This window comes from Colletotrichum jinshuiense, chromosome 10 (assembly GCF_051148585.1).
Source record: "Colletotrichum jinshuiense chromosome 10, complete sequence".
NCBI lineage: Eukaryota > Fungi > Ascomycota > Sordariomycetes > Glomerellales > Glomerellaceae > Colletotrichum > Colletotrichum jinshuiense.
The window spans coordinates 2,239,268-2,265,332 of record NC_139303.1 but is presented as its reverse complement, the minus strand read 5'-3'; the positions used below and the strand labels follow the sequence as shown (position 1 = coordinate 2,265,332).

General features: G+C 56.1%; 6 protein-coding genes across 6 annotated transcripts; 3 read left to right on the top strand and 3 right to left on the bottom strand.

Annotated features, from left to right (window-relative positions):
• Window positions 1-61: 61 nt before the first annotated feature.
• On the bottom strand, window positions 62-1,152 carry EsH8_X_000568 (uncharacterized protein; the record flags this gene model as incomplete). Its single annotated transcript, XM_083274656.1, has 2 exons — window positions 62-976; window positions 1,051-1,152. 2 exons carry the CDS (start codon window positions 1,150-1,152, stop codon window positions 62-64), a joined length of 1,017 nt encoding a protein of 338 aa, XP_083120048.1.
• A 5,554-nt stretch (window positions 1,153-6,706) lies between these two features.
• Window positions 6,707-8,216, top strand: EsH8_X_000567 (3-deoxy-7-phosphoheptulonate synthase ARO4; the record flags this gene model as incomplete). Its single annotated transcript, XM_083274655.1, has 3 exons — window positions 6,707-6,758; window positions 7,057-7,836; window positions 7,900-8,216. 3 exons carry the CDS (start codon window positions 6,707-6,709, stop codon window positions 8,214-8,216), a joined length of 1,149 nt encoding a protein of 382 aa, XP_083120047.1.
• A 469-nt stretch (window positions 8,217-8,685) lies between these two features.
• On the bottom strand, window positions 8,686-9,389 carry EsH8_X_000566 (putative MFS transporter; the record flags this gene model as incomplete). The annotated part of the gene is made up of 2 exons (XM_083274654.1): window positions 8,686-9,116; window positions 9,173-9,389. The coding sequence occupies 2 exons, from the start codon at window positions 9,387-9,389 to the stop codon at window positions 8,686-8,688; spliced, it is 648 nt and encodes a 215-aa protein (XP_083120046.1).
• Window positions 9,390-9,592: 203 nt separating this feature from the next.
• Window positions 9,593-13,569, top strand: EsH8_X_000565 (uncharacterized protein; the record flags this gene model as incomplete). Its single annotated transcript, XM_083274653.1, has 4 exons — window positions 9,593-10,486; window positions 10,553-10,875; window positions 11,979-12,126; window positions 12,964-13,569. The coding sequence occupies 4 exons, from the start codon at window positions 9,593-9,595 to the stop codon at window positions 13,567-13,569; spliced, it is 1,971 nt and encodes a 656-aa protein (XP_083120045.1).
• Window positions 13,570-14,267: 698 nt separating this feature from the next.
• EsH8_X_000564 (Cyanovirin-N) lies at window positions 14,268-14,727 on the bottom strand (the record flags this gene model as incomplete). Its single annotated transcript, XM_083274652.1, has 2 exons — window positions 14,268-14,431; window positions 14,571-14,727. 2 exons carry the CDS (start codon window positions 14,725-14,727, stop codon window positions 14,268-14,270), a joined length of 321 nt encoding a protein of 106 aa, XP_083120044.1.
• An 8,396-nt stretch (window positions 14,728-23,123) lies between these two features.
• On the top strand, window positions 23,124-25,929 carry EsH8_X_000563 (Clr5 domain-containing protein; the record flags this gene model as incomplete). The annotated part of the gene is made up of 4 exons (XM_083274651.1): window positions 23,124-23,284; window positions 23,357-23,596; window positions 23,654-23,923; window positions 23,982-25,929. The coding sequence occupies 4 exons, from the start codon at window positions 23,124-23,126 to the stop codon at window positions 25,927-25,929; spliced, it is 2,619 nt and encodes an 872-aa protein (XP_083120043.1).
• Between the last annotated feature and the right edge of the window lie 136 nt (window positions 25,930-26,065).

Below are 26,065 nucleotides of genomic sequence, written 5' to 3'. Positions count from 1 at the left end.
ATGTGTCCGCCGGCACCACCAGCGTCGATGAATGTTTGATGATTTGCACACTCCGTCCCTTCTACGAGACAATGATGTGGTTGAAGTGGCCCGGAACCTTGAGGCGGCACTTTTCGCAGTCGGCACGATAGCCGATGCTCAAGCTCTTCTTCATGCCGGGCTGCCAGGTCCAGTTGTTGATCGTGTGCCTGGACCGGATGTGGCCCTTGCGAGCGGGTGAAGGGGTCGCCGGCGCCGACGTCGTCTCCATGGGACCGGCGTCGATGATTGTTGTGACGGGCTCGTCGCTCATCATGTGTGCGGAGTGGTCTTCCACGTCCATCATGCCCATGTCGTGGTGGGCGTGACCATCGAGGGACGACTGCTGCAGACGCATGGTAAGCTGAGACGGGAAGCCGTTGTCGAGGACCATTCCTGGGGGACTCAGGCTTCCGCTGCCGGCGTGGCTGATGGAATCCTCCCCTTCGCTAATGGGCGAGGGCAGGCGGCGGTTCTGCACGGCGTGCCAGTCGTCGGTGCCCTCCATGGTGCGGGGGATGCGGGACTCGTCGGAGCCGAAGCCGGCGTGCATGTGGCCCATGTTGACGACGCCGTTGCGATGGCTTACTGCGGGTCCCGGACCACCCCAGGCGCCACCCCGGACCTGGGAGGCGAAGTTTGGTTGGATAGGGGTCGGCATGCGGCCGTTCATGGAAGAGGGCAGGTCCGAGTGGATATGCTGCTGCGGGACGGGGGGCGGCGACATTGTGTCCATCATGTCCATGTCACGATCCGGCTCGACCGGTTGGAAGGGCGAGGGCTGGCACGACATGGGCGCCGGAGACGACGACCAGGGCGAGAAGTGCGACCTTGGCTGGTCATCCGAGTCGGAGTCGCCTGGTGTCAGGGTGCACGGCACGGAGTTGAGGGGTACGACGGGGGTGGACCAGCGCTTCGAGGTCGGCGATGTTCGGAGAGGCAGGCATTGGAGGCGTTTCTGCGAAGGGAAGTCAGCGGGTTTGGCTCGAATCGCGGCACGTTTGGCGCGAAGGAAGCAAGAGATAGCCGTACATTTCTGTGTTCGCCGAAGCTCAGCGTACCGTTGCCCAGGTCATCTTCATCGTCTCGTCCCCTCTTCCTATTCGCGTCCGAGAAGTGCTGCATGCCGAACATGGCGGCGAGGTTGATGCGGAGTACTGCTGTTGCGGTGTAGATGGAAATGCGATGGCTATGCGGGAATGGCGGAGAAGATGCAGGACGTCGGCTAACGATAGCTCTCCAGTCGGAAAGGCCTAGTGATCACAGACAATGTTGTTTGGGAGAAGGGAGAAGTAGATGACGATGGATGGCGCCGAGTGTGCCGTGTCTTTCGAGCGCACAGGCTGGTGCCAAGTTGCCCCGGACTGAAGGTGCCGGGATGGGCGGGGGGTTGGTCGCGGAGGAGAGAGGCAGGTGCTATAAAAAAAAGCGAGCCTGCAGGGTGGGATGACGGGCGCTGGGGGGGCGCGGAGCTGGGGCAGGTTCCGCAGGGTGCTGATCAGCTCGTGTCGATGCAGCTGATTGGCTTCGTATCTTCCGTCTGTCGAATGCCAAAAATGCAGTTGGCCGCTGTTGCTGCGCGCGAGGGAGGGCCGCACCGAGAGAGGTGAGGTTGCGCGCCGAGTGTAAGTCGTGGCACGCCCGATGAGGCAAGGCTTGATCTGCACAGCACTCCTGAAAGCTGTGGACCGTACCCGTAACGTATTATTTGGCAAGCAGCCGGGACTTTTCCCCAGGTGTGTGTGTCGGGTTGGAGAAGCAAGAATAACCCGGTGGGGTCGGCCGAGATGCTGGCGAAGTCGAAGTCGAAGTCGATCCCACGGAGTCCGACTTCCTAGAGATGCAATGGAGATGCAGATGCAGATATCGCCGGGTCTGTTTTTGGGAAGGACCAAAAAAGGCAAACCAGAACGGCGGGAGGGGAGCAGTCGCAGGTAAAGTAAAAAGCTGGAGAAGCACCGGCGGCGGCAGAGGCAAAAGCGAGGCAGAAGCTGCGCGCCACAAAAGGGGGGGGGAGGGGTGTGGACGATGCGCTAACCAACGAGAGACCCCGTGCGAAAGTGCAAAAAGCCAAAGCCCCAGGTCAAGGTCCTTTCCGGCCTAACGGCTTAGGGGACACCGGGGACGCTAAGGCGCGCTAGTTCCACTCTACTGGAATCCAACCGACGGGAACCTGGGAAAAAGAGACACAAAGGGTCTGATGCGCAGTGCCCCAGGTGCTGTGAGAGGCCGGAATGGTGCCTGGCTGGAGCCGCAAAGGAATGTATGGCGTAGGAGCGGTATCCCTCGAGTCTCAATGGGCTGGCTGGCTGAGCCCGCCGCGTTGTGTACTTGTTCGCGTGGCTTCGCGTCGTGTCCAGAGAGAGGCACGTCGAGACTGGAATGGAGTGAAACGGCCAGCGAATGGATACTCGTCTCGAGAGTCGGCCGGCTGATGGCGGTCTTGCATGGGCATACAGCGCGATGCGGGCGGCCTCGAGGCAAAGAAACGCCCAGAGAGTTCGATCAAACGTCCACGCAGCGCAGCGCGGTGCAGCGGAATCAGGCCCACAGCCACGGCGTTTGTCAGGAATGATGACGGCTGGCCGACGGGAAGGAATGGCAGATCAAAAAAGGTCTGGGCGAGAAAAGGAAGGAGAAGCAAAAGGAAAGGGGAAAAAACGGTGACAGGAAGATAAGACAACCTGCGACAACGTCACACCGGGCACCAGGCAAGGGGATGACGGGTAAGGAGAGGGGCCCAGAAGAAAAGGAGAGCCGAACACCAGCTCCAACGTCGTCGTCGTCGTCGTCGTCGTCGTCGTTGTCGTCTGGTCTAAAACGGAGTAAAGAAGGACGTGTGATATAGGGCAAGGTCGCGTTAGAAACGAAAGAGGGCGACCAAAGGGCTCTTTTCCCGACCTGCTGAGACGATGTAGCTACCGGAGATTTAAACGTGCCTTGGCTGGGTGACAAGGGGAGAAATAACACTCCTTTCTTATTCATGTCCCTCTTCTTGTTTTTCCCCTTTAGTCATTTTTGACTTCGCATCCATTCCTCCTGTCGTGTGCGTGCCCCCATGTACTTGACATCCCGCTCTCCTGCTCGCCCCTTCGCGCCCAGCGGCGGCAAGGCCACCGAGAGGTCTGTCTGTTTGACTGCTGACTGACTGACTTGCTCACTGACTAGGTCTACCCCGTCGACGAGGGTCAGTCGCGAATCTTTACGAACACGGCTGCCCACTGGGCATGGCAGCTTTGCCTTATTGGACTGGGCAGATGGAAGGGGGATCTGTGCGGAGCAGGGTACTTGTTCTCGAGGACGGGCGACAACATCAACAACAATAACCACGGCGACGTCGGTTCACCGCGAAGGCGGCCGGGATGCTGTGCCGTGAACGGACTGCGGATGGTCTCTGCCGCTGGATGGCGATTTGCTAGTTCGTCCCGCCTACCACCCAGCCCAGTCCAGCCCGGGGCATTTTTACCTGCGGAGGCTTGTTGTTGGGTGGACGGTTTTGGGAGGTGGTGGTGAGGACGGTTTCAGAATTGCTTCATGAGATGCTGGGGGGTGTGGGTGGGATGAGGTGGATGGGGGCTCCCAAGGGAGTTTGAGCGTCCCCTACGAACCACATGCTCAAAGAGGGGTACAATGTAAGGGGATGATATCTGGAGGGCATGTTGCTGGAAGTCGACGTAAGTATTTGCCGATCTTACGCACTTGTTGAGGGTCACTGGGGACGTTTGAAAGCGAGCGAGATCGGGACAAAGTCCACCGGTGAGACGGCGGTGACGCGAAGACGGGAAACCAGAACGACGTGCCAATGTCGGCTCTCATACATACATCCCTTGGGCGAGTTGGGCGTTGGGTCATCACTTCCTCTTTCTCGCCTGCACCCTTGCGGTAACATGAGGCCGTCAGACACCGCTCCTTACTCAAGAATCTGGCCGGCCTCCGCACCGTTGCAGACATCCCTTCATCCACATCGGCGACCCTCTATTCCTCATCAACGTGCGACGGCCCAGTCGCAGCATCCCAAGAAGACGTACATAGGGTGAGATGTGTGTTATCGTGCGAGTCAAGCCGTCGGGTCAAGGATGCCGCAAACTTCGATGCCAAGATTTGCTCCTCGACGAGCACGGAGCAGCAAGTTCCATCAACCGGGTAGCAAGCAGCATGCCCTGCGCAGATGAGGTCGGGAACGACAAACGTCACCCCCTCCCCCTCAGCCGCCCGAGTGAGCCGGCCTTGATGTGGTGTCTTTTGATGCTCCCGTGCCGCCCTCAGCGACTCAAGGGGAGCTGGTTGCACATTTCCACGTCCCGACTGCCCCAGACAGGCCTCTGGCGCTACTACCCGCAACCGCCGTCATGGTGTGATTCGGGAATGGACACCGCATGCATGTCGTGGGGGCCAGTGACAGTGCAAGCTTGACAACCCTCTTTCCCCGCCCGGGGCCCGGACGTGCACCGGGTGGCGCTTCGAGTCGTTCACTCTAAACGGCAAAAGTTGAGACTCGCTGGACGGGCCACAAATGGCACAGTCAATAAACCCATCCTAGGGCTGCAGACCAACTGAGCTTTGAGTCTGAGCGGTTGACGCCGTGGGCGTTTCCCATGGACGCAGACTGCTGATCCGGAGAAGGTGGTGTGGTCTGCTCCGGGTCTGGTTGAGCGAAGATTAACGGTGACATGCATGCCGGTCCTCACTTGCTGGACTATTATGTGTGTGTATGTGAATAGTCCAGGGTCTAATCGCAAAGAGAGTCTGGACCCTGGGACGCCTTTGCCAAGAACTAATGGTCCGGGGAGGGAATGGGGGGGGGGGGGAGAGGGTTCTGCATCTCCTCCTCCGTCCTCTCTCTGTCTGGCTGCCTTTTGGTCCCGTGTATGGAGTATTGAGTTTGCAAATGATTGTGAGTTTTCCATTTTGAAAAGCCAAGTCCTGAACCGCGCGACATCGACCGAAGTCTCCGGTCTTTCCCAGGTTCGTGAGGTAAAGTTGGGGCCAACCAGCAACGTTTCAGTTTTTGGATGGCCGAGTGCTCGCTGCATGGGCCTGGTTTGCCGGAGGCGCTACGGATGCATACGCTATTCTGTATCCTACATCCGCACTGGATTGTCGGTCAGGTCGGACTTGGCCATGATATGATCTGACTTAATAGACCTCCGGGGGACGGGAAGGAAAAGGGTCCTCCGGCAGGCGTCTGCACTTAATTACAGCGGCACGGAGGTGAGTCGGAGACACCTAAAAGGTTCACCTTGAGAAGCGCCGGCATCGGGCCTTGTTCTTCGGTAAAGCGTGGTGAGTCTCGGTGGACAGAGTGAGAGATTGGCCAATCAAAGCGTCCTGATTTCCACGGCACTCTCTTTTTACCCAGAGGGGGGCGGCCAACAGTCAACGTCTCATCCGGGGCTGACACAAGTCACACCCAATCGTTGCAGCAATCAACTTTTTCTTGCAGAGCGATCAGTATGGGAAGGATTTCGGGTCAAATTCGACTCAAGTTCGACTCCTGCGATGTGGCTTTCAGCACGTTTCCGAGTTTATCTATCATTCTGCTAGCTATGTCTAGCTATGTCTAGCCAATGGCAATAGAAGCTGAAGAAAGAAACTGGTTGAATTTTTTTTTTGAAAAAAAAAGACAGGTTCCTTGTTCAAATCCAGATAGCCGCCGAAGTGCCTCCATTGCCCCGCCATTTCTGCCCCGCCATCGGCCCCCTTCCTGACTCTCTCAAGTGCCTTTGCTGCGTCACAGTCGCCGAAATCCTCGCCAGCGGCACATCGCCATCGCTCGTCTGTCTCCCTCCAATCCATGGAGTAGCCAGACCCGTGACGTCGACGGACCCAGATGTGTGCAGAAATTCTCAGCCCGAACCGGCCGAAAGTAGTTCATGAAATACACTAGAGTAGAAGGAGTTGGGCATTCCCCCGCCGCAAGGGCTGAATTTCAACGAGGAATTTGACAGAACTGACAAGACTGACACACACGTGGACCGTGTTGGCGCCCTTTTTTTTTTTCTCTTGTTCCTTTTTTTTCCTGGGCCGCATTGCACTGCATATTGCTGCCAAATGGAACGCCCAAAGAGGTACCTCGCCTCCCATTTCCGTAGAAAAAGATACCTTAAACGTACCGGCGGGACCGCCTCCCGAAAGGGCTCCGGTCCGCTGTTGCAGCGTCACAAAACCGCAAACCCAAACTACACAAACCACGCGGCACAAAAGGGGCATTTTTATTTTATTTCAGTTTTGTGACATCCACTTTCTGAGTCACCCGCCTTCCCACCCGCCGCCCACTCACTACCAGCACCACCACTCGCGCAACCCCAAAAAAGGCCACTACTGGACGTTCCCCTTCCCCTGTGGACGAACATTCATCCTCCCACCACTCGGTCAACGACGGCTCAAGCAAATCACCACACGATACCCAGTCTCCCATCCTAGGCGAACCGCTCGACGCCTTGCCTTCCGTTGTTAATATCGGTGTAAGCTTAATTCCCTCCCGCTGATTGGCGTTTCCCCGGATTTCTCATCGTCGGCCGGTTTGGGCCGGCGGGCGGTTCGACCGCACCTCACGATGCACCCACCGGACTGACGGGGACGGGGCCTCAGCCTGTGCCTACGCCGCAAAATGAAAGATCTCAGTGGCTAACCCGGGTCTCGCGACGGCGCAGATCTAGATACCCTCATACAAAACTTTACAGACAAAATGCCCGGTCTCGACCTTGAGCATGAGCCCCTCGCGGCCGACGACGTGAGAAGTGAGTCACCTTTCGAGATCGCCCGTCTGCCACAGAAACCCACCCACTTTCGACATGTCACTCACGCTCGGGGACCCTTTTCATTCTGCCCCACTCAAGCTGTACAAGCAAGCAAGCAGCGACTTCAAGTCGAAGCACGCTGCATTGGCTTGATACTGAGCAATTCGCGATCAAAATTCATCTTTGGGTGGGATTCTGAGCCACGGATATCAAAATTTTGCTCTTTCTTCTCATCTCATTCCACATCTCACCGCCACAAAACCATCATGACCCGCAACCACGTGCTAATACGCCGCAGTCTTGGGACAGGACCCCCTGATCCCCCCCGCGCTTCTCAGCTCTGAGATCCCCATGACCGATGCCGCCCTCCAGACGGTCGTCAAGGGCCGCAATGAGGCGGTTGACATCATCATGGGCCGTGACGACCGTCTGCTGGTCATCATCGGCCCCTGCTCCATCCACGACCCTGCCACCGCCCTCGAGTACTGCGAGCGCCTCAAGGCCCTGGCCGGACGCCTGTCGGGAGACATCTGCGTCATCATGCGCGCCTACCTCGAGAAGCCCCGTACCACCGTCGGCTGGAAGGGTCTCATCAACGACCCGGATATCGACTCCACCTTCAAGATCAACAAGGGCCTGCGCGTCTCCCGCCAGCTCTTCCACGACCTGACCTCCGCCGGCATGCCCATCGCCAGCGAGATGCTCGACACCATCTCCCCCCAGTTCCTTGCTGACTTCATCTCCGTCGGCGCCATCGGTGCCCGCACCACCGAGTCCCAGCTTCACCGTGAGCTGGCCTCCGGCCTGTCCTTCCCCGTCGGCTTCAAGAACGGCACCGACGGCAACCTCGGCGTCGCCATTGACGCCATTGGCGCCGCCGCCGCGAAGCACCACTTCATGGGTGTCACGAAGCAGGGCCTCGCCGCCATCACCCGCACCAAGGGCAACGAGCACGGCTTCGTCATCCTCCGCGGAGGCACTCACGGCCCCAACTTTGACAAGGAGAACGTCCAGAAGGCCAAGCAGACCCTCACCACCAAGGGCCAGAAGCAGGCCATCATGATCGATTGCTCTCACGGTTAGTCCCCCACCTCCCGCGTTTTGGTATATAACGACCCAAAACTGACGTTTCTCCCTCTAGGCAACTCTAGCAAGGACCACCGCAACCAGCCCAAGGTCGCCGCCGTCATCGGCGACCAGCTGAGAGAGGGCGAGAAGTCCATCATCGGTGTCATGATCGAGTCCAACATTGGCGAGGGCAACCAGAAGGTCCCCGCCGAGGGCCCCGCCGGGCTGAAGAAGGGCGTCAGCATCACCGACGCCTGCATCGACTGGGAGTCCACCGTCGACGTGCTCGAGAACCTCGCCTCCGCCGTCCGCGCCCGCCGCGAGCGCAACGCTGGCTCGTCCAATGGCAACGAGGACTCTCACAAGGTCACCCACCTTGAGGAGGAGTAAACCAGACGTGTCTATTGCTACCAGTGAAAGGAAGGGCTCGAGAGTATAAAAAAAATTCAAGCGTCTCGATTGGACATTGGAGGGGAAAAAAAAGAGAGGACATACCACACACATATGCATTGCATCTGCATTGTTTTTTTTATCAAGGCCCCAGGGAGGAAACAAAAGTCTTTTTTTGCGTTTATGGGTCAACGGTGCATGGGTAATGATGCTTGGCATCCCTGGGTCGCATGATGGCGCCCGGGACGTAGGAGAGATAGATAGCTTCGCAAAACATGGCTGAGCATTTCTCCATTCATCGGACAATCGTCCTTGGTGCAAAAGGTAGCCCGAACTGTAAACCCGATTTCCATCATATCGATACATGAATGAGCCGTCGTCGCCCCGCCACTCCCCGCTCCCAACCATGACCCAAACCCAGCCGGAACGCCAAAACCCAAGAATCCCGTGAACCATCCCCACAGCAGCATCAGCGAGTCGTCGGGGTCGTCAACGGACTATAGTCGCCCCTCCCCGCGCCCGACCGCGCGGCCTCGGCCGCACGCTTCCCTTCGCGCAGCTCGTTGACCCTCTTGACCGCAGCCCAGCCCAGCAAGCCGGCGGTCCCGAGCAGGAACCCCCACACAATAACGCGGTCCTTGTTGCTGTCGCGCTGGAAGCACATAGTCTGAACGTCCTCCTCGGTGGCGTCGCGGCAGAAGTCGATGCCACGGCTGAGGCAGAAGGCCTTTGTGCACTGCGAGCACGACGACGAGGCGGCGCGCCTGCGGATCTCGCCGCCGTCGGGGGCGTGGGCGGTGTCGCGGAGTCTGGCGGCGGGGGTCTGGTCGGCGCGTTGGGGCCCGAGGGCGACGATGGTGCTGTTCTTGAAGCAGGTGCATTTGCAGAACGTCGGCGCAGCTTGGGGTTGGGTGTTAGTATTCGGGGGGGTGGCCCGGAGGGGAAGGGGGACTTACAATTTGCGCTGGCGAGAGCTACTAGCCCGCAGAGGAGCAGCAGGAGTAGAGATAGCCGGTTCATTTTGTCGCTGATTTTGGTCCACGGCCAGCCTCGAGTTTGTTCCGTTGCGGCGCGAGACTGGAGAGGACCTAGGAAGCGATTGAGGGTTGTCGCCGTCTCCGGCTGCTGCTGAAGGTGGCCGCGCACGAGCCACACGCGGCCCGGCTGCAACATCTCCCCCCCGGTCGTGGCTCAAAGCTGTGGCTGTGGCTGAAGCTCCTCCCCTCTGATTCGCCAGCCAGACCCCAGCATCCAAAAAAGTTCAATTGGAGACAGCTCCCTCTCACATCGTGCAACCTTGCCCATCTCAGGAGGAACTGCCAACTTCCTCACACCCAAAAACCCTCCCCCAGCACAACACAACAGCCCCCCACAAGATGCGTCGTATACCTCGTCTCCGGCAGCCGAGCCTGCTCGCTGCCTCGCCCGTCCAATGCACCTGCGCGGCGCCCGCGACGTTCCCCATCCCAGCAGCGGCGGCAGCACGACGAGCCTTCTCAACGACACCCGCGACGAACAGCCGCCTCCGCAAGGCCTTGTGGAAGGGCGGCGAGGCGCCCGGCCCCGAGGACCCCTACTCGCCCGAGTCGTCTCAAGCCCTAAGGCAGCAGATGCTCGAGCGCGAGCTCGCCCAGGCCGAGGCCGAACTGGCGGCGTACGAGGCTGACGCGAAGGACTACGTGGCGGCGCAGAGGAGCGAGCGGAACGGGCGCCCGAGGCCGAAGAGCAGGCTGGCCCCCAAGGTGAAGAACCCGCGCGTGTGGGCGCCGACGGAGACGGAGTCCGAGGCGCAGGGGTACGTCCCGGCCAAGTCGGTCGAGGGCCTCGAGGAGATTGGAGGGATCGAGGGGTGGTGGGAGCAGGAGGGCCGCTGGGGCAAGGAGAGCGCGTACGTCGGCTTTTCGAGGGGCGACAAGGTTGTCGACGCAGACGTGTGCGAGGCGCTGGTCAGGCAGGCCGTTGTCGAGGCGCTCGCCGTCGCGGGCTCGCCCGAGCAGGGCCGGCTGACAGCCACCTGGGCCAAGGGCGGCCGGAAGAGCTTCCGCAGGACCCTGGGCCTGGGCCTAAAGGTTGGCGAGGACGGGAGCGCCGCCCTCGAGAGTGATGCCGAGGCTGCTCAGACCGTGGTCGACCGTCTTTTCGTGGCCCAGCCCAAGAACGCAAAGGTGTCTGAGGCTTCCGTTACGCCCGAGGAGGCCAAGGAGCTGATCAAGTCGTGGGGCTCGAGCTGGAAGAGCATCACCCTACAGGATGCTCGCTTCAAGTTCGCCGTAAGTCCATCATCCGTCTAACCTGCCTGTTTGCCTATCCAGCAGCATTCTAACCCCCATGGACAGGTCCACAAGCGCGTCTTCCAACTCACCGGCCACCAAGTCCACGACGCCAAGCTCGCGCAGCTCAACACCGTCGCCGACCTCATCAGCACCGTCGTCAAGCCCCCCAAGCCGACCAAGCTCGCCCAGGCCGTCCGCGAGCGCGGCGAGCTGCTCGAGCTGCCCAACGTCAGAGTCCACGATCGCCGCGTCACGCCGATCGACAAGGAGACGGCGGTGGGCAGATGGAAGGTCATCACGGAGGAGCTCGAGAAGAGGGGTCTGCCCGTCACGGGACACGAGCAGCTTGCCAAGCCGGTGCAGAGGAAATGGATCCAGGGCCGGGCGTAAGACGCAGCAGCTGGCGGGGCGATGTAGGGAGGACACAGAGAGACGAGACAGGAAAGGAGAGGAAGGTGTCTGGTATAGACTCTTGTACAGATATTGTACTCTTTGTAACATATGGAATATCATCGATTCTTGCTCTGACATCACGTCGAGTCTGCTATGTGAGAGCACCCGCTGCCTCTGGTATTCGGACAAGTAGGGGATGCTCACGGGTATGGCCATGGCGTTGAGCAGCTTCACATAGACATTTCTTCGTCCTCCTCACATTGTTTGTTTACATTGCGGTAAGCGATTCCGCCTGAAGACTTTGGCGACGAGGCCAGACGCTAGACACGCGCAGGTGGTGGGCATTGCAAGATGCTGCTCAAATGGAAGGAGCACCTGCATTCCTTCTTTCCTACCTTCCTACATTGTTCGTGACCTCGCCTCTTGCCTGCCTGGCTTCCTTCCCTTCTTTTCCTACGCTACTCACCCAACCAAAAACCTCATATTTTCACACTCTTCCTCGGCTTAGTGTGAATATTGTTTCTCATCCTCACCACCGCCACCTTTCATTTCCGCAACTCACCTCCCATCTCATTTCCAATCAGCAGCGCCCTCCCCCCCTCAACCACTTCACCTCTCCAGGCAATATTGACTTGTTGCGTTTTGAAAAAGTAAGTAATCATCTCCCATGTCATCTGTGGCTTTGTTGTTGCTGCCGGATGATTTATTTGCGTTCTTCTCGTCATACTAATCCAATCACCTAAATCACGATCTAATAATTCTCTAGCTGTCCATCTCCAACGAAAACTCGAAACCTCAGCGGCCAATTCTTTTCATTCACAATGTCACGACCACCAAGCAGAGACAACCTGCCAAGCGAACAAGCAATTGAAAAGTGGGTGGCTTGGGCCAAGTGCAACAAATTGCCTGCCTTCGCAAACTATCCCCGGCTATCAGCCCAGGTCGACCGGGAACTGGAACATGTTGTGTGGCCTTGCGAGGCAACCCTTCCGCCTCCGTCATCCCAACCGGCCTGGCACCGTCTTAGACAGAAATGGCGCGAGGGCCAAAAGTGTGAAAACGAAGTACCATCCATCGTAGATTGTGAGGTTGTCAGACTCATCAACCACGGCTACACGCATGAATACTTCCACCGCGTCCTCGGAAAACGTGGCTGGGATGCGGCCAAGTGTTGCGACCCATCTCTTACCAAGGAGCAGAAGAGAACACCCCAAGCCGAAAGCTCGGTTGCTCCATTCACCTCGGTAGGCATCGCTGGCTCCTCTGTCTCTGCATCCGCAAACTCGACTACGCAGCAGGCAACGTTGCCTCAATCTTCTGGATTTATACTTTCTGGATCTACTCCAAACTCTATCCGAGCAACCACTGGCACTCATCTCGTACAGGCAAAGACAGCATCACAACAACCATCGCCCTTTACTCGCGCGGCACCAATGCCAGTTTCGACTCCACCTGCTTTCAAAAACAGAGACAGTGAATCTAACCCTCCACCGACTCAACCCCGACGGGGTCGTTGGCGCTCGGCACGATCTGAGGCAACGCTGGAAGCTTCCCGGTCGACCTCAAGTACACAGAAAACACCACTACAGACCAAAGAAGAGACGCCATCATTCCCCGGAGCAGTATTGAGTACGACATCCAGACTCTCTGCTTCTGGTGGCTCTGCAAGTCAGTGGATCCTTCCATCATCAGTAGGCGCTCAGCCAGCTTCTCAAAAGCCAGCACTCTTCAAGCCAGCTTCGACCCCATTGAGAGCAGGATCCCAAGCTATTGCTCCAAAAATATCACGTTTTGGAGTGATGCCGATGCCGATGGCTTCGCAGCCATGTCCACCGGCGTCGGCAACACCTTTGAAGAACCCTGATTTGCAGACGATGGGTTTTGGAACTGCCCCAAAGCCTACTTCAACCAAGCCTCTGTTTCGGAGCGCGAAGAATGAAGCTACTTCAGTGACTATGCCGACGTCCCCGGCGGGTGGTTAGAAGCCATCTGCGCCGTCTGCAATTGCCTCAACCGGAGCTCATTTCGGAAATTCTCAAGTGCACCCAGCTGCTCCTCGAAACTTATACCAACGCCCCCAGAACTACCCAGGTCTCTCCGCCGCACAAGTTAACAGCAGCTACCGGACTCGGTTCACCAAAGACGCAAATGCAAGTTCGTCGTTTGCTGGATTTGGAAAGGCCACGAGGGATGATGCCCACGTAGCCGAGACGGCAAAGTGCACTACAACGAATGCTTCGACGGCTTCTCCGCCCAGCGAGATCATTGTGCCAGAAGACGAGGAGGAGAGTTCGGTCATGGACGACCAGAAAGCGGATATGTCTAAAATCGAGCGCCTGTCGGCTCGTTTCACGGAAAGCCTTCGCCCTATTGTCCAGAAGTTGACCCGAGACAAAATCAACGCCATGTCCGAGGACATTACGGGTCAGATACAGCAGAAGACCCGTGCCTTGCTGGCCCGTGAGGAGAATGCGCACTTTGGATTTGCCACCCTTCGAGACGTGGAGGTCCAGACGCAGGTGAAGTTGAGAGCCGAGATCTCAAAGGTTGCAGAGGAGCTCTTGAAGCACGTCACGACTACCACCAATGGTGCTCTCGATCAAGACGGCAAGCGCAAGGCCGAGGAATCAGAGCAGAAAGATGACGGCCACGGCAACCGAGGCGCGAAGCGGCAACGAAGAACTTGAAAGGCGTAGAAACAACCAACAAGACACAGCTTTGAGAACCTTGATTGGTCCCTGCCGACCTGAGGCAGGTGGCAGAGTTGGCGGCTTCTAGTGTGACGAACCTGGGTGGATTTTGTCTCGACGAAAGGGGTCGTGTTATATTTGTCGATCAATGGATACTCGGAAGGAGGATATCTTCATGAAGGCCATTACAATGGGCCCAGGGTTTTTGTTTTGTTTTGTTGGATGAAGTAACGTTGGCCACCCAACCTCTGTATAGTACGAATGTAGGATAGGAAACCTCGTTGTAGAACATCCGACTTGAGGAAACCCAAAAGACTTGGCTTCGGCTAGTCTCGTAGATCAAGACCCGGTCACTTAAGCCGTGTTCCACATTCGCATACGGGCCCAAAGGAGCCATCTTCACCATTTCACGCCAAGAAGCAGCACGGCAGATTCATTCAGCCCTTCAACGGGCGAGTAGCTCAATTGGGTGTGCTACCTAGGATGCGTAGCCGACTGTGCGTCATGTCCGTCGTCATCCCTCATCACGCTCAAGCAAATGCTCATGCTGTCATAATCCTCCACGCTCCTGTCCCTCTTTTCTCATTCTCGTACTCAGTGGTTCAAGCCATTGGTTTCTGGAAAGGGGGGGATATCTTGTCAGCCATTCATCCGTGCGTGTTGTGCGGGGGGGTCAACGGCCGGTTTGGGGGGAACTAACAGTTGAAGCTGAAGTGGCCGTTGTCGTTGCCAATGCGCTCGGCAAGGTTGACGTCGGCGTCGATGGCCTCGCCCTCGATGTTGAAGAGGCGGGCGCGGAGGATGGGCTGGCCGTCACCCTCGAACTCGAAGCGGATGTCCTCGGCGGAGTTGGCGAAGCCTGGGAGGGGGGGCATCTCATGTTAGCAAGCGGCCCTTGGATGAATTGAGTAGGAGGGAGGCGAGGAGAGTGAAAGGGGGGGTGGTGTGAGGTTCGGGCAATAGGAGAGTAGCGTAGACAGAGGTCCATCAGCACGTACCAGAACCACCCCACTCGAAGGAGCCGTTGTTGTTGCCGATGGCTTCGTTGAGGTCGTACTCAGCGCCAACCCACTCGCCGTCGCCGTTCTGGAGCTCGGCGCGGAGGATGTGGCCGTCGTCGACGCGGGCGTTCTGGGCGGAGGCTTGGAAAGACATTGTGTGTTTGGTTTTCGGTGTAGGGTGAGTGTTGGGGTATCAAGGAAGAGTTGTTGTTGAAGAGTGTGTGGATGGATCTAGTTATCTCGTTGGGAGGGGCGGAGGACGGGAGGGAAGGGCGAGATTATATAGCCCCGTCCCCTTCAACTCAGAGAAGGAGGGGTCTACACTACGAAGGAGCAGGAAGGAGGGGGAGAGAGAGAGGCCTCCATCGTATTCACTGGGGATCTCTCTGCTGTAGACACGTGGAGGGGAAAGAGCGGTCTTGGGAGGGCTGGGCAATAATGAAGCTTGGCGATCGCGTCACGCTCTGCTTGCCTTGCCGGTGCCCATTGGAACTTCTGGGCCGCATGCCCTATGAGGAAATGCGCGTCCTTGCCCGCGGACGAGGAGGAGGAGTAGGTGGAGGGGGTGGGAGTACGTGATTTTCGGATCCCATTGTTTCGGTTTGTTTCTGCCACAAGTATCGCCAAGTTCGATACGTAGCTCCCGAGCCAAGGAGCCTCCCTCAGCTGCCACCAACCCCCCGTCCTCCGCTACGTGTACAGGGGTGGGAGCTCCGGAGCTCGTTGGTCGGAGGAGCAGAGGGGAGCTCTCGGGTGGGATGGGATGGAATGGGATGGGATGGAGGGGTAGCTCTTGTCAGGTCCCCCTGCTGGCGCAGAGGGATGTTCAGGTCTACGGGTTTCGGCGAGGCGTTGTCGTTCCCCACGCAGACGGGGCTGGTCTAGCGCGCACTGGAGAAGGGAAGAAAGAAGAAGAAGGGAAAAAAAGAAGGACGTGACCCCGCCGGCTAGAGGGTGCCGAGGGCTCGCGATGGGGGCCGCTTGGCGTACATGGCCCTATGCAGGGCGGCATGGGACACGTCGAATACGGGGAGAGCTCTGTGAGACGCGAGGTGTGTTTGATGACGCGGCCTTTTCTTTCTTTCTTGTTGTTTTCCTGCGGGAGGCACCGTTCTAGAGGGCCAGAGGATCGGAATCGCAATGATGTAGGATGTCTGGGCGAGCGGGAGGCAGCCGCGCGCTTGGCGGGTGCTTAACAGAGAGAGAGAGGGAGAGACCACGGCGGGCTCGGCATTGCATGATGCCGTCAGGTCTGCCTCTCTCGCAGGCTCTGAGACCCCGAGTCCCAGGGGGGAGTAAAATAAACATTAGAATCAAGCAGCAGTCGGTGACGGGGGTTGGGCCGCGGTCGCCGTGGTCACCGCATTGCAATGTTTGGTGGAGAGAAGAGCTCCCTCACGTCAACCAGGGGCCCCTCCGAGGGTGCAGAAAGAGAGGGGTGGAGGGGTCTCCTGGAGGGGGGCGGTCCAGAATCATGATGCCGACGGAGCCAAGGGGAGAGCCAAGCTCGGGCATGGAAGGGGACCGGAGGCCTGCCTGTGCTCAATGGTGGAATACAACAGAGTGGTGAACAAACATGGCATGGACAGCTTCTTGTCCTCTTACTTTTGATTTTCCCCCGTCTGCGTCGGATTTTCTTAGCGATGGGAGGGGCAGGTTGGGACGTCGTCCATTCAGCTGAGGCCTAGTGGCATGAGGCTACACGTATCCGCGCATTGGGTCCAGAGAAAAACCCCTGGACCCTTTTTTTTCTTTCTTTCTCTGGTGTGCTATACTATTTGGGCCTCTCCTCCCCCCCGCCCGGTTCCCGCTTAAAGACGGGAGCTCCGTCCTATCAGCGTCCCGGGAGGAAGGGGGGAGGTTTTTGGCGGGGAACGGAGGCCGTCGCCTGCGGCAGGGACCGAGACGTTCCGCTTTGCGCCGTTCGTTCCACCAGCCCAGGCACCACCACCACCGCCAGCAGCAGCAGCAGCAGCACCGCCTCTCCGCTCTCCGCTCTCGTCTCCTAAGGAGGTTTCTGCTACTACTGCCGGCGCAGCGGAATGGGGTAGGTGGGATGGAGCTGACGTGATTGCAGTTGAACCATGGCGAACTGTCTGGAAAGCGTGCGTGCGTGCGTGTGCGTGTGTGCGTGTGCCGGCATTGGGGGCGGCGATCGCTGGGCGACGAGGGTGAGGTGTGTTTTGAGTTGAGCTGACGATCCGTTGTCGCACAGGCCACGCTCAGGCGACCTTGGAGGGGCAAGAGGGAGCCAAGGCGGGGCGGGGCGGGGTCGAGATTCATCATAGGAGCGGTCAGAAGGAGAGACACCCGGAGAGCGTCGAGGCCATCAAAGAAGACACCTTGAGGGCTCGAGGGAGTTGTATAAAGAGATGGCACGATGGCCGGGTGGATGTTGCGTCTTCGACCAAGAGAGATCCAGATCCAGAAGGATGCGTTCACTCTCTGTCGTCCTGAGACGAAAGAAACTAACGAACAGGCCAATCTCTCTTGCCATGCACGGGAAACAAGATCCAGCAGGAGACTCGACAGACAGTACCGCGGTGCAATCACACCAGCAGCATGCATGCATGCACGCACGTCACGAACAACAGCAATTCGTCAATTATGCGATTCGCGGCGCCTCAAAAAAGGGGGTTTATTCCTCAGATGTAATGAGTGACTAAAACTAGCCAACAGGCCTTATCTCTCTCTCTTGGATTCAAGGAAAAAAGAAGACACCGTCCGCCCGGCTACAAGAAGCTGCCGTTTCCCTCAACCCGAAACCGTAACCCATTCCCGAGAAAGCAAAGAAGTCATATCGTCATTCGAGTCGAACGAGACGAGCAAACCCGCATTAAACGGAAACGTATGTCGTGGCTCGTGTAAAACAAAAGGTCGTCAAGGGGGGGGAATAACATGGCGAGCTTATTTGCCGCAGGAAGAGCACTGGCAGCCAGAGCCGCAGTTGCCTGAGACAGGTTAGCGTCATGCCCGCGATGTCGACACCGATGTCGTGCCCTCGAGCAATAGCAAGGGGGGAGCCAGGGGCGGTATGCTACGTACAGGTAGAAGCGCCGGAGCAGCCGCAGTCACCCTTCATTTTGATGGTTTGGTTGGTGGTTTGGTAAAAGGGGTGGTTTGAAAGTTGTTTGGTTGGAGATGATGTGATGAGCTTGGTTGTTCGCGTTGTGGAGATCAGCCAGAGCGGGCAGAAGAAAGGCCAGAAGCGGCGCACTTATATATCCAGAGCCCGTCCTCCCAACCGCCATAGCACCAGGAGAGGGGAGCAAGAGGAGGACGGACGGGGGGAGGGGAGGGGCAGATGTCAGATGAGGGTGGCCAGAGTGATCGGGCTGCCGTTATTGGGCGATGCGCCGATTGTGCGGAAACTCAATGGTGGCTCAGGTCTGGGGTGGGGTTCTTTGCGGTCTTTGTGCGTTGACCATGGCCAGTCGCCTCCTTTCGGAGGGGGGGTGGACTAGGTGTGGTTTGGCCCGGCCCAGCATGGATGTCCCCATTCACATTGGGGGGAGGGCGAGGCCCGCGCGAATCGCCTCGGCGAGTTCTCCTCGTGCCACCGACACGCTGCGCTACACTACATGCGTAGGTAGTACACCGTCTCTCACTCTCACACCCCGCCAACGCTCGCCCGTCGCCCAAAATGCGTCTTTCTGCATCGGCTTCTTATCGTCACGCAGGATAAGGTTCAAGTGGGTTGCGTCTTTTGTGCGGGAACGCACCAGGATTCAGCGAATTGCTCCTTCATGCGTCGTCTGCAGCCGACCCCTCCATCCCCCTGGCCCCCCGAAGTTGGACGGCGAGATGTGTCCGAAGAAGGCATCCCGTGGCATCGCTCCAGCGCCTGCGAGATGAGAGAGTGCAACGTCGCGGGGCGATAGGGAAGTCTCGTTCAGGCAGGACCCTGAATCTTGCGCCTGGCGGCTGACGTCGGACGCCTGGGGGGAGGAGGAGGCGAGGAGGGGTAATCCCGTCCGTCCAAGCGCAGCGCCAGCCAGCTAGCCCAGCGCTGATGGAGGGGGAGGGGTCCGTGGCTGTGACGTCTGTCTCGTTACCATGTGTTGTGTGGCTGTCTCGAGTTGCGGCTTTTGTGCGTCAATCTTCACCACTCGCCCATGTTTTGCCCCGGTTTAGCTGAGACCGGTGCTGACCGTTTCGTCGAGGCATTTGTGCCTTTGTCCAAAGATGGAGATGCGCGCATGATCGGGACCCCGCGATTGATCATCTCACCTGCCTGGGGGAGCGGTACGATAACGCCCCTCCGTCATGGAGCGGCGAAGAGAGCCGTGTTCCTCTCTCTCTCTAGGGAGGAGGGGGGGTTCGGTTCGGGTTCTTCATCACCGCTTCTTCAGCGGCCCAGCAGCGTTCTACTCCACCCCTACAGGAGACCCCACGGCCCTAACACTCCCTTGGTGCATTGGCACCCCCCCTGCGTTACTTGTGCTGGTTCCTGCAACTAGCTGTTGTTGATTGGCGTGGCCATGCCCGTGGGACTGTTTCCTTTTGACTAGTTATGATGTCGGGTTTCAACCGGCGCCCTTTTTCCCTTTTCTTTGGTTTCTCATAGCTTGCTTCCCAGACTCCTGCGGGTGATATCGGCAGGGAGGCGGCAAGCTGCTCGGGTCCTCGGAAATGCCGTCTCTCAAAGCCAGCTCGCCCGGCGCGCATTTGCCGGTTGAAGCAAGAGATCGGTGCACATCAGACAACAAGATCCATCCCCCGAGCGACCGGCAAGGCCTGCGCGGCGCGCCGCTGGCTGCTCCTTGCATCATCATACTTAAACAAACACGCCGTATCACTGGCTGAGACCGGCATCATTTGTACCCCAAACGGGCGGGCGACTTTGCAGGTCCCCGAATGAACTTTGTGTTTAACGGAGTATTTTGTTGGTGTGAAATTCTCTCCCAGTAGGATTCTCGCTCTCTTCGTTTGGGTCGCTCTGCAGATGCGCGGTATTGAGTGAAACTTGCTCAAGACGGGCCGCGGTTTATTTTTATTTGTTTGATGCCAATGGCGTGGACAACTTTCTCAATTGCGAACCTGTGTCAACGCCCACTGTACGTACGTACGGCACAGCTCGCTCGCTGCTTGCTTGCTCATACTATGGTAAGCACTGGCAGCTTGGCACCCATCGTCACGCCGCCTCACCGAAGTGCGGCGCGGCGCCAGAGGCGAGCCGTGGCCAGTTCACGTAATGATCGGCTGATGTCGGGAGGAATGACATCGACCCCACGTGCACGGAGCGCGCATCCTCCCACCCACAGACTCTCCACGTGATTTTCCCGGCGTTAGGCGATAGCTTCTGGCGGCAACTCGACTTACAAACAACCACAAGATCGGCACCAGTGACCAAGCCTTCTTTAGCCTATGTATTGACGTGCCGAGAGTCACTAACTGCGTGTGGGAGGCTACGAAGTGAGATTACGTCAAAGGACGCAGGAAGCTCTTCTCAGCCCTGAGAGCCATGGGCGCCAGCTTGGCTCTTTGCGTGCCAATGGCATGCAAGACTAACTGCGCCGGGATGCATGCTCTACATCTGCGACGAAGCATTCTAGAAGCCATGGAGCTCCCAGATGGCTCGACCCGCTGCGATTGCCATATGACTGCAAGGAAATCTACAGTCTCTCGGGAGACGGCGATCCCTCCGTCATGCGGATCAAGACTCGTCATTCCAAGACAGTACATTGCCGCGTTACTTGTTCTGCTGCTTTCCATCTCCATCCCGTCCCCCCAACATCTTCCTATCTCGATCATGGGGCCTGGGTTGGCATGTCGTTGGCATCGGGGCTGCATCTCCGAGCGCCCCCGTCCGGAGTCTGCCACCGTCGGTCTGTAAAGTGACCGAGAGCTTGGCAGGGTCCCAAGGGTCCGTGAGCCAATACCGCACGGTAGTCGGAAGGTGTCGGAGCCGCTAACCGGACAGTGCTTCCGTCTTGTTCCAATCGGTAGGGTCCTTGTTCGGCAGATGACGCGACCATCAGCCGTGTAGAACAGAAGTCAGGCCATACGGTCCCAGACCAACTCCCGGAAGAGAACTCAGAATAAACTAACCGTCAATAGCAGACCCTGCACATTTACTCGGGTCTCGACCGGCCCGTTTCCTAACGTAGCTCGGCTATTCCGTCTAACACCATAACAAGCGCGAGTACGCAAGCGTCTACATTCAATGTTTTGCTGGTGTCGTCAATAAACAACCATTGGGTTCTCAATACCCTTCCCGGCACTAACTATAGCTTATTCTGACCTCTCCCCACCCATGTTCTCGTGCTTTAGCAGTGACACAACAGTCAGGGCTGCCAAGACTGGTCTCTGCCTTTGTGTGTAATACAAGTACAGACTTAGATAAAAAGAATTGCCTCGATACTGTCTGTTTATTTGTCCTCCTTGAAAGACAACCGGCATCGAAGAAAAGCCGCAGGGAGAGAATAGATAATAGTGGATGAAATGCCAAGAAATGAAGGCCGGAGATTTGTGTGGGCTGCATGTTGGTGTAAGCGTCAACCGCCAACTGCTGGCTAGTACGTACATATTTCAAAGGCCAGTCTTGGCGTGCTGCTTATGCAGGTGCCGCTTGCTCAGGGGATATTACAACGATTAAAAACTACCGAAAAAGACTAAAAAGACTGCGACAGATAATTTTGCCGTAGAAAGGCCTTGAATTTCTCTATTTTCCCCCTACATTCTCCCGTTCTGTGGATGTTTGAGCTGCTCTACTCCTACAACCGTTATCGAACTCCCCTAAATTTGATGAAATACTGCCTCGATGCAATCGATTTGCATGCGTCAAGCCTCGCCGGAAGATATTCGCATACAACTACGATGTCTAACATGCCAAGGTAGAATAATTATCACCTACGCAGCTTTCGGGCATGTTGACCAAGGAGATAAAAAAGTCAAGGGTGGTCTGGTTGTTTAATCATAGATGCATAGCTGTGGAGAGATTTGGAAGGTCGATTCTCTGCACGAATGTAGAAACTTGGCTATTTGCACCATAGTATTGCAAGCGAAACTTTTGCCTCTGATATCACCAAGCCCGCTGAGCTCTTCACACAGAAGCAATGAAGCCAACTCCGGCACAATACGGCTTCGCCCTAGCCGTCAAACTGTGCTCCCATGTAGGCTAGATCCAGCACAGCATCACTTGCACCGGCCTCCTTGGGTGTTTTGGCCCGCTTCTTCTTGCTACCCTTCGTGTGCTTATTGTTTGTGGACATCTGTCTCGGTGGCGAGCCGCAACGGCCTGCCGTGCTCGACGTATCGTGAGAGGGGCGAGATTTCGGAACGGGCCTCGAGTATTGATGTTAGCGAGAGATTCAACGGCACCTATCAGGACGAAGGGTACTTACGTTGACTTCTCCATGTTGGTCTTGTGAGCCATTGTGAATCATGAAGGCACAGAGAACAGTGGCGATGGTGAACGAGTTGCGTCTTTCAGTACAGCCTGCCTTGAAGTTTTCGAGGAAACTTGTTTGAGAGACTCAGTCCTCTGAGAGACACTAAGAATAATCAAAGAAGTAGGAATATATCACGGTAGGCTTGGATTCTGTTGAGTAGAGTAGTAGAGTACTGGCATGGTGCGATAGTGCCTCTTATACAAATCTTCGAAGGCTTCAGCAGGCGAGTTCGCCCCAGGGAAGACTCACGACATCTCATTTCGCGGGTCTCATCTGGCCAGATGATTTAAAAATATCGAAATCATTTGTTTGACCGAACGGCACCGGGTCAATGTGTGCTTGCATGGGAGCTGAGCCACGCCATCTCTAACATATTGATCACCGTGATGCTGAGTGGGGACTTTCGATGATAGCCCTGCTATTTTGTAGGAGACACCTCATGTGATTTGCTGCTGCCTTTTTGTCTGCCACTCGACCCCATGTGAAAAGTCGGTATACATCTTGCAGGGCAGGCTGGGGAAACTGCCACGACGGGCGTCGAAACCGAAGACTCGAAGTGGGACGTGCGTTGGATGTATGTCGAGCCATTGGATAGTGACTTTTTGTACGGTTCGTGATTGGCCGTTAACCTTTTGTAAAGGTGGCATCCTTCTTGACTTCCAGGGCTGGTCAGGTCCCTGTAATCTCACGTCCAAGTCCAATGTCTTAAAGGGTTGTTCCTGATAGGTTTGTCGTCTTTTGTTCAATGTCTCCGAAGACTCTATTGACTGGAAGCCCCGCTGCATCCTGCAGCCACCCTGCGCTGGACAAGCATGTCACTACCGGCTTGAGCAACCTCCGACCCTCTCAATTGGTCGCTCTCCTTTTGTTTTATGTGGCAGATGGTTCGCTCCCGCCTTTGGCGTTCTTGTTTCGCCCACCAAGTTGGCGGACTGCGGCTCTGCATACAAGTTGTCAAGACAAGTAGCGGCTGCCTTGTAGAACTGCTGCCGGACAGCAAGTTGAAGGCGGGCGCGTCGAGCATACATAAATCGGCGACTCGGCCGCGATCCCAAGTTTAAATTCCCTTCGTTACTATCCCTCCGCAACCCGTCCTTCTTGTTCATTCAATAACTTTATACAATTCTTTGTGTTTTGAACCACCTCGTACCACCCAATGTCTGGAAACAACTTTCTTCACATCCCATACGAGGAGCGCTGGGAGCACCTCAAACCCACTATTATCGATGCTTACTTAGGAAAGAATGCCTTTGATCAGCCCAGGACATTGGAGAAACTTGCAGAATTAATGAAAAATGAATATTCTTTCAATGCAGAGTGAGTAGCACTATTGTTATCGGATTGATTCATGGCGTAACTATTTCACATTCTGACCATTCCTCTGCACAGGGCCCGCCAGTATTCCTATCGACTCCGAAAGTGGGACATCAAGAAACGGGTCCCCAAAGAACAGAAGAAAGACATTGTGGCCGTACTTGGGAAACGCAATCATCCTAGTGCGAGTACATCTGACGTAACTATTCGACAAGGACACGGCAGTGTGACAAAAGAGGTGGACAAGAAGCAACTAAAAAGGTTTCTGAATGATTGCATCCGCCATGAGCCAAACGAGTTTCTCAGACCCGGAACGTAAGTAAATGTTTCAAAAGTTGACGCGTTTAAATTGCAAAGCTAATATTGTCCAAGGTTTTATCAATGGAATCTTCCATACGCTGCCTTGAGAGCCTCGCTAATGGGGAGGCAATCTGACCACGCATCCCCGTTTGGTGGCAACCCGCCCACACCGCAATATCTTGATATCAACAGTCCCAAGGCAGCTAGTCCAAGTTGTATCAGGGAGAAACCAACACCAACGGCCGCTTTGATTCTTCAAACAACTTTGCGAGATCGCTCTATGCTTCTTCTACAAGGCCGCAGCCATGAGCTCATGGCCAAGTGCAATGACAACGACAGAAGGTAATAGACCAGTACAGATTAGGAGTATCAATTTCACAGTGACGCTGACTGATTGTAGAGTTCTTTCCGGATGGCTTCACGATTACTGGATTCATTCATTTGTCACAGCCAAATATTGGGGTAGAGGACCCCAGGAGTGGACCGCTGGACTGGTAGCAGAGGTGACTCTCAGTCAGCCCAGCGTCGGAACTCCTCAAACATTTCAATCACCAGGAGAGTTTACTTCTGCGACCTCCCCTGGTGTTTCACGGCCGTCTTTGCCTGGGATACCACAGCCGACACACCTTTGTCGATGGGTTATTCATCATGAAGATACTGTTAAGTGGCAAAGTGTGGAGACAGCCGCTGAACCTCCCACGACGCAGGCCGAGTTTGAGTTACATGACCCGACTACATGGACTTTGTGGCCGGAATCTGAAATGCAGAACCGGAAATTACAGAGATCTATGCAAGAAGCATTTACACGAACTCGATTTAGTGCGATTTCAACGGATGAACTGCCACTCTCGATCAACCTCATCACAGAAGCTATCTCTAGATCGCCAAAGGAGCTTGAATTAGATTCATGGGCGTTCTGTATCATGACTGGGAACATGAACCCCATGATCGAAAAATACTATGGGCCTTTATGCCCCCCAGGTCTGGGTGAGATCGGCTTTGAGGAAATCCACCCGTACCATCTTGCGGCATCCTTCCTAGACGGCGGAAATTCCTGTTGTGTGGTCATGAACAGTCTCACCGGAATTCTTAGCGATTTTTATCCAATTGCTCTCAACTATGTGGATTCCAACGGACACACGGTTCTAGACAGTTTGATTTTATCAGTGCTCCGATCACACACCGACCTTGCACCGGCTGAGGTCAGCACTAGCTTCAACCAGTGTACCCGCTTCCCCGGGGAAGAGAAGGATATTTGCGGGCGGTGGGATGCCGATTCCATCGCAGTCCGACAACTTTTCAAGGCAGGGCACCCTCGAATCCCGCACAGTTGGAAACACAACTTCTGCCACAGCTCGGTACAAGCCGTATGTCATAGCATGATGGCAATATTCGGGCCCTCATCAGCACCAGGCATCAACACACTCAGCGGACTGTTTCGGCGACGTTGTACTGCCACTCACTGTGGGCTGGACATGAAGCTAGGTCCACTCCACGTTGTTGTTGTGACGGCAGTCTATCTTGCCGAAAGAGGCATGGATGGCGAGACCCTCTTCGGTGCTGTAGCAGTATTAGTCTGTCTTCTCGCTTTGGGGGCAGATGTGCACTTGAAAGCTGATCTCTCCTCCGCAAACTTTCTCACATCTCCAGTGGAGGACGGCTGTCATCATCGCCCAGTCAACGCATTGGAAATGGCGCAAGAAGTGCCTCAGACAATGGTGGCTAGGTGGAGACCGTCTTGCCAACTTGGCTGGAGATGCTTGCTTTTAGTTCTCCGCCGTGCGCTCGTCAACTTTGCTCCTGAATCTTCTGGTCTACAACAAGTAAATTTGTTTGCCATGCCTTCAGCATGGACTCACGATGACTTTGATGACGAATATGATCCATTTGGAAACGAAAGTGACGAAGACGATATCAGGTCTACAGAGGAAGAGATTGAGTGTAATGCCTGGACCGCACATCGCCTGCTGGATGTGCCTCATTTACACAGGGATTTCGGGACGCTCTGGGCAGCAATTCAGACAGAATTGCTTACCTACCGAAAGGTTACCAGCCTGGACCCAAACATCTCGGAGAATTTTCAGCTGGCTGCATTGGAAAAATGGCTTGAGGGCGAGACCGATAGTTTCGCCACCCCGTTGATTGAAGATAACATGATGAACGAGCCATCGTCATGTGGTTGGTTTGTCAACAAAAACAGCATTTTCAGCCCTACCGCAACAGATGTTTCTACACGATATTTCATGAACATGGACATTTGGAAAAGAGCTTCTTTCGTTGGCATCGAAATTCCAGAGTGTTGCGATGAGGACTTTTTGGATGATTGGGCAGGGTATTTATCTTCATGAATTAGCTAAGTTGGTTTACTATTGAAACGGATGGGTGTTGCTGGGATATTTCATGTTCCGTCTATGATAGTGAATGGCAAGTTTAGTTCCTCAGATTTGTTATTTCATTGTTGACATTCGCTTCTTGAAATTGTGA